This window comes from Mustela nigripes, chromosome 8 (genome assembly GCF_022355385.1).
Source record: "Mustela nigripes isolate SB6536 chromosome 8, MUSNIG.SB6536, whole genome shotgun sequence".
In the NCBI taxonomy this organism is placed as follows: domain Eukaryota; kingdom Metazoa; phylum Chordata; class Mammalia; order Carnivora; family Mustelidae; genus Mustela; species Mustela nigripes.
In genome coordinates, this window is record NC_081564.1 from 4,267,879 (window position 1) to 4,279,375 (window position 11,497).

At 51.2% G+C, this 11,497-nt stretch overlaps 1 protein-coding gene across 2 annotated transcripts in view; it reads right to left on the bottom strand.

Annotated features, from left to right (window-relative positions):
* Positions 1 to 4,373: 4,373 nt before the first annotated feature.
* The window catches only part of LOC132023068 (transmembrane protein 132B), a 351,058-nt gene continuing 343,934 nt past the window's right edge, over positions 4,374 to 11,497 (bottom strand). Inside the window, exons 8-9 of one of the 2 annotated variants that reach the window (XM_059408193.1) lie at positions 10,649 to 10,840; positions 4,374 to 9,739 (exon numbers count right to left, since the gene is read on the bottom strand). In XM_059408193.1, the coding sequence (XP_059264176.1) occupies positions 8,591 to 9,739; positions 10,649 to 10,840 (1,341 nt within the window). In that variant the 3' untranslated portion in view covers positions 4,374 to 8,590. The remainder of the gene's footprint in view (positions 9,740 to 10,648; positions 10,841 to 11,497) is intronic. The other variant, XM_059408192.1, reaches the window with a different exon arrangement.

The window sequence follows — 11,497 nt, forward strand, 5'->3', positions numbered from 1 at the left end:
GATCTCATCAATCCAGAGATCCCTGATGTATCACACTTTCATGTTTAGAACCTCTTTGTGTTCCTCAAAGGAGCTCCACGGGCTAGCATTTCCGGACTGAGCAGGAAGGAGTCCCCCTGGGGGCAGATCTGATCCACGTGGGGAAACAGCGAATAGGGATCGTCTACCTGCCCCCACCCTCACTGGCCACCCGGGCCACCTTCCCAGGGTGCACAGGAAGGACCATTGCCCACACCCGACCTCGACAATCTAAATGCACATTCTGATTCCTGCCACATGGGCCACTGGAAAGCTCCGAGGTCAAAGATGGCCTGAACATTGCGGTAGATCAAGAAAAATGGGAACTACAAGCTCCCCCGTTATGTTTTATGAAAAAATAATGCTATTAAGGGGTGTCAACTCTGATACCATCCGTTATTAATCCTGCAGAGTTAAAAACTAGAAACTGGATACACAGTATTCAAGTTCATGCGAACTATTTTCAGGGCAGGCAACATGAAAACAGAATACAAAAATACCCACTTTGACCAGCCCTGACCCCTAATGGCCCGGTAACTGAGCAGGATTCTCCTTCATGTGCTGGTCCGTCCAACGCACCCTAGAGACTCACCTGGTGTTGCTTCATGCAGACTGAGCTTGCGTCAAAGTGGCTTCCAAGGTCCCAGCGATGCTGCCTTCTTGAGTTCTGGTCCACCTCGTTGTTTGAAGGAGTCAAGGCTCTGAATGCGTGCGTGACGCCAACTGTTCTCTCTTTAGAGCTCTTGCCTTTTGCAGGAAGGGCGGGGAGTTCCGCAGAGACCTCTGTGTGTCTAGAGTCTCGCTGACCACTTCCCGGGTTACAAAGCCACCCCAGGCCCCTGTAACGATCGCGCTGAACTGGGAGCATGGACGGTGGGCTCATAGTCGTCGCAGACGCCTGGGACAGCCAACCTGACACTGCCTCGGGGAGGGAGCTTGCTTTTCTAAAGCTGCATTTTGACAGAGGCATGGTCAGCCTGGCGGGCTTTAGTTCGGGCAACCTAGTGTGAGCGAGCCTGCTGGGATGGGGTCCCTTTCCCACTCACACTCTGCAGCGTCGTGGAGACCGGTGTGTTGAAATGGTTTAGCCCTCCTGGAGTTGAATGCAACACATCCCAAGACAATGAATCTGAACTAGAATTTTTGGTGCCTACGTGGGTTTTCCTGGGACACACATTTTATAAGTGAAACTGGCTTGCCCCCCGCCTGGCAGGGACGATTCTTAATAAAGATTTTTCTTTCATGAAAATTCAACTTTGTAAGCTTTAAGGAAAGATGAACTTTTCTTGGCTTTCTCCAAGAACGGAATGTGCATGTCTTCACTACAGAAACTCATGGACCACCACTGTCCTCTCTCCGGAAGGCACCTTCCTAACCTGGAGAGTTCGGCCAGAATACTTCCCCTGGGGCACCGAGCAAGTCTCCTTCCCTTGGATTCTTGCTCTCGTATTTAAGTCAACCCTTCTTTTCTCGAATTCTCAGGGTCTCGGCCAATAACTGTCCGCAACACTCTGCAGACACGGCCAGCTGCCTTTACACGGGACCTAAGTTCTTCTTAATACCCTCCTTCAAACACCTATTTGAGGATGAGGTGATTTCCTGGAACCTACCAATTGACTATTTTACTATAACAAGGAATCGTCCAACACGTTTTATTTCTTCATTTTCAAAATGTTTGGAAGTGCCTTTACAGATATGTTCAGTATACCAAGGAACATACACAACAGATCATCCTGAAAACCGTGGGTAATATGAGAAAGACGTCATACAACCGAGAAAGTATATAGAAGCACAATGTTATTACAGCATGCTCCGTTCATAATATCGGGCGTGTACCAGGCAACAAGAACCCAACTCAGAAAAGTAGAAGGTAGGGGATAACACCTTTGTTTTTCCAATGCCAAACCAAATACCCCCCCACCCCCCACTGTCGCCACGAAGCCAGCCAGAAGCGGGCTGGGTGGGTTTGGCCGTTCACTGCGCTCGGCAGCCCAGATCAGATCCCCCTGCCTGAGAAGAGTCAGGGGACCGGACAGATTTAAGTTGGGAGCACACAGCATGCTCTTTGGAGACCTGGTGTAGATAAGCAGCATCTTAAGAATCGCTGACCACGGGGAGACACATGTGGCCCCCCACCGAGAGCCCTGGTTTGCTGCATCGTACCCATCATTGTTCACGTAACTACAATTCTCTACTCTCAGCTTCTGCCTTCCATACTTTGGCTTAAACCCAAGACCATGCCTGGAACTTCCATGGTCACGGGGAGCGGGGGAGGGGGAGGATTAGAAAATAGATTCGTTCCTGGAATCCACATTGAATTTTAAAACTGATGTTCAAAATAAGGCTCCCCATGGAGGGCAGCTAAGGGAAGTCCCTCGCTTGGTGGACTGAGTGCCCAGAGGAAACACGTGGGTCCCTCCTTTGGCCAGCCTTGGCGTCTCTAGGGTTGGGAACTGCCAGTGGTAGGCGATTTACAGCAGCTGAGCCACAGGGACAGTAAAAGGCCCCCACGCAAGTTTCCAGATGTGCCCAGGAGAGACGCACAACCCGGAGAGTGGAATACGGGGCTGAGAACCTGGGAGGGTGTGCTTTACCAACACCTGGCAGGTGCTCCTTCTCAGCCTAAAATATCCCTGGGTCTAGAGCATGTTTGCCTTAAGTGGGAACCGACCCAGATGAAACACAAGATCCTGCAGTCGTCATGACAAAGAACACAAGGCACACTCTCCAAGGAAGCCTCTCTAGGTGAAGAAACTGCATTACCTGGGCAGCGTCTACACTGGCATTGGTGTTATTTCATTCGGCGAGTCAAATTCCTACAAAGGAGGTCATCATAAAGTAGCACATTATTTGAGCTCCAACCTTACCACAGGAACCAGAAAGTGGTACGTGCTCTTTGGCCAGAGGAAGAAAAGATAGAAGGGTCAGGTCAACAGTGATTGAAGCCTAGAGGAGTACGATTTCAAATGGGTCGAGAGGTCGGTATCACACAGACCCCGAATCCCGGAGCAACATTCATCCCTCTGTTTGGAAAGTGTGTTCTTCCAACGGGCAGTGCCGATCCATTAAAAAGGCCACCTGTCCTCTTGGCTTCTGTAGTCTCTAACCAGATTTCAATCCTCAAGATCAAATTAAAAAGTTTCGTCTTGAACTGATCGAGGACAATAATTAAAGCCAAAGAAATCCTAAAGGCATCTCATGGAACATGCAGATTGTCCAGTTTTGATGACACGACTACATTCTTGGGCCGGGGCAGTGAGTCCCTATTGGACTTGGACTGATATTTTCCATCTAGGAAATGAGTGTCCCACTCACCTCGATTCCTAGAAGACCCCGAGTGCATCGCTTCTGCACTTTCTCATCTTTTTAAAACTTCTAAAAACAAACAAACAAACCAAAAAAAAAACCCCTCCATCTCTGATCTAACCTGCGTAAAACCATAGAAGCAACAGCCCCCAAATTGGAAATGTGGGGGTTTGCATTTTGCACACACTTAAAAATCGAAGAAAACAAATATTCATTCTTTTACAAACCTTCTTTTTCCAAGCTTCGTCTTCTCTTCTCTTTTAGAAACCAAGTTTTTGGACTACGTGTGTGTACCCTCGGGCCAGGGGAGAGCCTGTGGGGGACATGGCTCTGTCCTTCTGTGTTCCAAGGAGGAGGAGGAAGAGGTGGCCAGTGGGAAATCCTCCGCCCCCGGGAGAGCATGGGGGCTCATCTGTAGCCTGTTACTCTGTGAATCTGATTTCATAAGCCAAGCCCCCAGGTTTCCACCCACTGCCCCAAACGAGGTCTTCAGAGCCCATGTAGAAGGGGAACATATTGTGACGGAACAAGTAAGTGCCTCATCCTGAGAGCAAGGGGCAGCATTTGCCAAGACGTCAAAGGTAATGCTGGCGGTGTCGAGAAGGACACATGCGCCAATGGAGGAACTGTGTGGGCTGAGCAGCTCCTGGGTTTTTCTTATGTCTCCATAGCTCTGCCTGTCCTGGACCTCAGCACCCACGCCCCTGCCCTGAATACATACACGAATGAGTCATTCACAAAGAAAGACCAGAAGGGAGACCGAGGCTGGGGGCCAGCATCCTGCATGTCAGCGCTGAGTCCAAGACGGTGTGACCCTGGCCAGGGACGTGGGTGCCACGAGCCCTCCTTCTGAGACATCCTGGGATAAGTGTCACCTGGCTGGGAAAGCAAATAAGAAGCTTTCCAAGGTGAAAGTTGTTGGTAACTTTCAAGAAACATTGTCTTTTGGTTTCCATTTATTGCTCTATCAGAGGTATTAAAAAATCTCTGGCTAAGAAGAAAAAAAAATAGATACCAATATAGTGAAATCATACAGGAGCTAAAATTGAAAAGGGGCTGTGTGCGTAAAATAAAGAAACCACGGAAGAAGGTTTAAATGTTTATTTTCATGTTAAAAATGATGAGTTACCCTGTGGTTAGAATATACTTTATGCTGGGAAATGTAGTCACTTTATTTCTGAAGTATTTCCAGGGGGGGAAAAAGAGGAAAAAAAAATCCGAAAGTAATGAAGAGTAAGATCAAAATATTCTGGCAGATTCCATCAGTGATACCGCCAACGAGCCGAGCCCTGTCCAGGCTGCGTTCCTACCCGGTGTTTCCCCTACCACGGGTTCAGATATTTCGGAGTGGGAAGGCTGTACATTTAAAAGCTACAGTGTTGCATGCTTCTGCTGTAAAATGTATCTATTCCAGCACACTTCTCGGTGAGTCGGATTGCGTATCTCACATACAAAAATATCTGCCAGCCGTGTCCTCCCGTAACCTCCACCACCCGGCCTGTCCCTCCACATCACAGGGGATACGCGGTACATCACACGTCTAGAATTTCGATGGAGGAGAGGGTTGCTGGGTCTATCAACTATCGTGTCACTTACAGAGACGAGGATGGAGAGTTGAAGCCATTTTTGAGATGATTCGAGAAAAGACAATGGTCCCAGAGACGCGTAGGAAGCAGGTGCAGGCGCTCTGTGTGGTTGTTGACAGTGGGTTGGTTGGTTCTCTGACACAGAGCCTCGACCAGGCCCAGCACCCCTCTTGGGAGGATGCCTTTCCAAATTGCTGAAGAAAGTGTGAAAAGGGTCAGAATACACAGAGGCCGACTTCCTAAAACTTAGAAATGAACAATGTACAAAGTGCTCATCTACGGATGGGGCAAACGGGACAAGAAGTAATCTGTGTTCTCCCTGCGCTAACGTGTACACACGCACACCCTCTGCCTGGAGTTGAAGTCTGGGAGCTGACCCTGGCCAGGGCGCGACACAGAAGAGCTGGGGGGTCAGTCAGTCCTCTGTCGGTGCACACCGTCAGCCAGAAGCTTGCCGGGGGCGCTCCTCTGGGACACTGGCAGGCTCTTCTGGCTTCCCCGCCGAGGTGACACGGTGCATTTAAGCTTCACTTCCGTCGTGTGGCAGCTGCTCCTGGATCCCAGGGCGTGGCCTGGGAGGGGGTACATCTGGCAGCTGAGAACACTGGTCTCACACCCCCCACTTCTAGGTGGCCTGGTCCCCATGGGCGTCTGAGTCCCATCCATGGGACCCGCACAGCTTCTAGCCTGCGGCCCCCGAGGAGGCTGGCTGGCACTGGCCTGGGGGGCAGGGGGAGAGGAAGGGGATTGATCCCTGTGGTTCTAAGGTGACTAATCACACTGATCAATAGGCTATTCCTGCTGTGAGAAACCTGGAAACTCCAGGCACGTGCAGGCCCCCAGGGAACAGATTTCAAGGTTTCCTAAGTGACATCTTTTCCCCGTTCTGGTTTAGATATTGAAGGGCGTAGCTCCTATTCATTTTAAGTGATCTGGTTGGAAAATAAGCAATCTTCCTTGACTTGGTGAGCGGGTGAGCAGAAAACATTTAGGACAGAAAGAACCTCACCGAAATCCTGGGGAGCTGGGATAGTGGCCACAGCACGTCAGGGAGCAGCCCGCAGTGCCATTCTACTAAATACTGTATTCTCTGTTCACACACGTGCACACGCGTGTGCATCCAAGTGAGTGTGTGCCGTGGGTAAAAGGGACCCCTGCCCCCGCCCAGGACCTTCCACGTGACTCTCAAGGTGAAGTGAGATAGAACAGCAGCCAGCAGAGGCTACAGAGCCCGGATCACGCCGGGGGGACTCCTGCTCACCCTCGGGAGGCATCTTCAGGGCAGCAGTCAGTTTCGCGGCGCCGAGAACGCGCTGGCACGTTCCCGCGTCTGAGGCCGCCAGGTCTGTGCTCTGTCTGCAGCAAGTGCTCCGACCCCAGGAAAGGCTCTGATGCACAAGCTTCTCAGTAACGCTCCCTTGTCCCTTCCCAGATCCCCTGCCCTCGGCCACCCAGGGCCTCACTGCAGCAGCGGGGGCAGCCTGCCGAACATGCGTGGGGGCACACACGCGTGTGCGTGCGTGAGACTCACCCCCTCTATCCGCTGAGCTCCCTCTGCTTCAGACACGGAGCTCCCGTTATTTCGGAATGCTGACGATCCACAGGGAGAGAACATGGAGAACGCGGCACAGTGAGCGGGCCTAGTCTGGAGAGCTACGTGGCCTTAGCATGAGAACTCCCTGGCGCCCTCCGGGAGCGGGGGGCGAGCTCCCTCCGTACCCAGTCCTCGGTGAGCGGCGGCCGCCTCCTCTGGGGGCTTCAGCCTTTTCTCTGTAAACTCGCTCAGAAGCCAACGCCTGGGTCTCCTGGCTTCTTGCTTCCATCGGGTCAGAAGATTCTGGAAACTTCACCGGCTTCAGCCCTTAGTTCCCCTCGGAAACACAAGATCGGCTGGACGCGGGCCTCTAGAGATCAGACCCACAGCGCTGCTGATCTCCGCCCTGTCCCGTGGGCAAGGGACACAGGCAGGACGCTGTGGCTGCCGCATGGTGCGCGAGGAGGCAGGGTCGGCGTGCTCCAGGGTGCACCGAGAGCTCCACGACACCCCAGAGCTTCTTGTTCCGACGGCTCACTCCTCCGCCACCATGTGGAGTCAACCAGCCGCTTCCTTGCCCCTCTGGCGGGTCTTCGCAACTCTGGCTTTACAGGTCCAGGCCCCAGCCACGCAGATGGCCCCGGAAAGCCCGGAAGAGGTGGGCCAGCCCCAGCGCCCGTCTCCCCAGCTATGCCCCGGTGTACAATGTTGCTCTGCTCTGCTGATCTGAAATTCTTGCTCGGCTTGGAACCCGTCCTGCTCTTTTTTGAAAGACATTTTTTTAAATTTGTGAATTATGCAGGGGGTCACACTTTTGGTTTTTTTTTTCCTGTTGTCACTCTGACTTTCCAACAGCTAGGGTGTTTCTGCCTACCTGCTTCTGAAACTCTCCAACAGTCATTTAATTTATGAAACTTGGAAGCCGACCCATTCCTTTCTCCACCAGTGCCTACCCTGCGTAGGCTTGAGCCCTGCCGGAGCCATGACTGATTATTTTTCGGGGGGAGGGGTCATTATATGGATGGATTCTTACATATTGCTAAGTTGAAACATCATTCTACTTAACTTTCGTTTTTTTTCTTTTTTTTTTTTGCTCTGGTAAAACAGAAGTGTAACCTGAACATAGATTCCTACACCATTTCCTTTCTGTGTCATAGTAATTTAAAATTTTGATTTCAGCTTGGATAACAAATTGTGTTGACCGGAAAGCACCAGTATAAATACGCCTCTCAGGGTCTTTCTGCCCTCAGAAATACGCTCCAGGAGTCCCCCACGAATGTCCCACAAGCAGAAGATAAAAACAAATGCGGTTGACAAGTGGTCACCCAAGTTTGTAAGCGTCGTATAGAAAACTGTAAAGATGGCCCTCCCTCGCACTATATTAATATTTTATGTAAAATCCCGTGTCCCAGTCCGATATACGAGGACGTTCCACAATGAAGAGAAGGGAGAAGAGCGTGAGGATAAGCTTCTCAGACATCGCCCCTTCAGTAAGGGAAGTGGGCAACGGAGAGCACCTGACGTTCGACCCAGATGCGGCGAACGTCGGCGACTAAAACTCATGTGAAAATCAAACGTCTCCGAGAGAGGAGACCATGATTGCTTTTCTTCGTGTTTCAAAAAGAATTCCAGAGGCCAAAGGAACCAGGTGCAGGTGCAAATGTGTATAAAAATAATGAGCAGCCTTGTTACAAATAAGAACGGCTACATTCAGCATCTTTCACGAACGTCCAGTCTCAGGCCAAGGGCGAGGAGTGTCCACTGTGCTTTAAAAGTTCTAGGAGTAGAAAAATCAACACCCGAGCCTTTGCGAATCCCACGCGGCCGTTTGTCGCGAGATGACTAACAATGTCTGTGGGGCCAGGTTTAGTGTGTTTCAACTGAGCTAGGAGCAGGTAGCAGATACGACTGTCGCCTCAGAATTTCTCCAGGAGCTACAGGTGGCTGCTTTCGAGACATTTCCCGGCTTACAACCCGGCTGCTGTTACTCTCCGGGCCTCTGACACCTGCTCAGAAAGGGATCCCCTCCCCCCAGACCGCCCCAAACGAAGCTTTGTTAAATCACCCCCTATTGCTGAACAAACTCGCTGCTCCACCGTTCCAAAAACAGAAGGCATAGAGGTGAATACGAACGTAAGAAAGGAGCTCACATGGGGTCCTGCAGCCTTTCCATGTAGTCTCTGAGGTCCCGGGGGCCCCCCAGCCCCGTGTCCTGACACACCCACTTGATGTTGTCCTCACTGTCAAACAGGATGGAGTTGGTGTACGGGCCGCCGTCCTCCGGGAGGATGGTGGTGTAGGACGTAAACTTGACTCGCTTCCGCTTTGGGCCCGATGGATTCAGAGGCTCACTTTTCAGGTCCTTCTCATAGACATAGTCAGAGGGCCTGAGCAGCTGGCTGTGGAAGGTCTTCTGGGAACCGCCGTTGAGAAGGAAGTTCCTCTCCTCGAACTGCAGCCCCCTGTCTATCATGGTCGTGCACTCCTCCGACGGGAGGGTGATGTCCACGGGGTTCTCCAGAAGTTCCACCTCGTTCCCAAGCCAGACCCAGTCATGGGAATGGGGGATGTTGCCTTGCTCGCTCACGGCGAATCTTTTGTGTCTGTATTTCCAAGCAAATGCCACACAGTTGATCAAGAAGACCAAAATGGCCAGGCAGAAGACACAGAGCAGAGCGTACATGCCGATCTCCAAGTCAGTCAACCCCCTTGAGGTCACTGTCAGGTCACTGGGATTATTGGGTTCCGGTAATTTCCCTTGAGTGGGGAAGCTTGTGAAGGCATCTGCGCCGCCACTCTTGAGTGACTTCTTATCCTTTCCTTCCTGGGGAGACCATGGGGTTGTGCTTTTGTTGCCACGTTCCTCGTGGCCAACAGAGGCGCCATGTTGGAACCACTCCTGACCTGCTCTCTCCTGGTTCCCTTCACGGTCTATGGAATTACTGAGGTGGTCTTTGTATTCCCGACTGATGCCCTCAATGTCGTTGGTACCTCCTTGGTGCTCATCAATATTTGGTTGAAATCTGACCTTGACATTTCCTTTACCCACGGCAAGAACGCTCTTCCTCTTGGTCTTCTGACAGGGCTCACTAATCATCATTTCTAGTTTAATCAAGGGCCCTTGCCCTTCACCCTGTGCGACCACCACCGGCCATCTGGACTGAAGATTTGCCTGGACAGACACCACCATTTCATCCAATGATGACACAGTAACTGAAAAATCCTTGGGGTCATAAATGTCTAAGGGTGTCACCGAACCATCACTGAACAAAATCCAAGAACTGACTATTGCTTCCTAAGAAAAATGAAACCAAAGCATTATGTTATGATCAGTTTCCTTCAAATTGCAAACAAATACAATTTCCTATAGAAAATTATTTAAATATAGAGACTGAGGAAAGTAAACTTCTATGTCTTATGATCTTGACTGGTTCTTGGCATGTCTTGAACTGACATCCAGAATGCACGATTGCCCCACTGACGTGAGAAGCAAATGATGATACACTTTAAGGAATGCATTAAAGTGCATATTAATTTATTGCATGCCAGACAACAGAAGTTGACTCTGACCTTTCTAAAAAACACTTTGAAAGATCAGGCCATTGATCTGAATCAAGATCAGGTTCATCAAGGCTACTGCTCCAGATAATATCATTTTGAATACCCTTTATTAGGAAGCCAGTGCCAAGGAAATGAAACACGCACCGACAGAGGGCCCTGGGACACGATGCCTTAGGAGAAGAGCTCACCAGAAAGGCACCGTGCCCAGGTGCCTTGATGAACCTTGTCACGAGGTCAAAGACAGAGGAGAGCTTTAGAGATGGCAATGATTGTAAACAGTAGTGATTGGCTGCCCATTAGCCATGCTTGTTTGAGCAGCTGAAATGGAAAACCACCTGCTTCGGCAGAATGACAATATGGGATCCTTTGGTCATGGTCTAGCAGGGTGTGCTGAGCACAGATAAGGCTGCGGTAAAGCATACGGGACATGGACCTGTGGTCGGTGGATAAAAGCAAAAACGAGCCACATGTATCTAAGTCCCTGGTATTTTTCTCAAAAAGAGACAGGGTTGACCCCGACCAGAAACAGAAAGAAGCTTCAAGGGCCTCCCGTCCTAGCTACGAGTGCTCTACTGATCTCCTCCGCAGACGTGAGAGGGAGGTGATCTCAAATGACCCGGACTCAAGGATTCTGGAATCCCACCTGCTGTGGGGCCTGGAGAACGTCCTGGGCCGACACCGCTGAGACGATGGCTCTTTTGTCTGCTCTGTGAGGCTGCAGGGCAAGCGACAAGCCGGCCACCAGCTGCACGCCCAGGTCCGCGATGGTGACACGGTCATCCAGCACGATCACCGTCTTCTCCGCCAGGATGGAGTCGGAAAGCGGCGAGAGCACCTTTGAAGGAAGTGAGAAAGCTCCAGGGTCTGCCGCACACAAGGGTCAGGACCGCCTGATGTTTCCACCAGCGCGTTCCCTTAGCTCTCTGCTGGAGGAGCGCGCCTGTGGGGACTGCGTGGGCCCGCAGTGCGCTGCAGGTCACTGACGCGCTTGCCAACGGGAGGAGTATGACACGTGCTGGTCCGTTGCCTTTCCCCTGGTTCAGGCCACGAGAATACCAATGTATTTCCCAAGAAGACTGCAATTTAACTGCGAGGCAATACCTAGACTGCCCGCCTTGGCCCCAGGCACTCAGGCAGCGACGAAGTTTCCCAGACACTAACAGTTAGAGGTGGAAATGGCAAAATTGTGGGAAAGCGCCCACAGGGCACAGGGTTCTGCCACCATCCTTCCAGGGGGCAGCGAGCCGTTCCCCACAGACAACAGTGATCGCGGTGTGGGCCGCTGTGTCACCGCTGGAGACCATGTAAACAAAGTGGGAGAGGGGTTTTTAAGGTCCTAAGAAGCCACTGCTTCTAATTTAACATCTATTTTTTGCAACTAGGGGGAGTAACCGACGGAGAGGAACATCTAGTCGGCAGAATTTCTAGAACTACCCACCCCCCAAGATGTCCTCACTAATCTGTCAAGCCTGGGAACGTGATGATGAGAAAT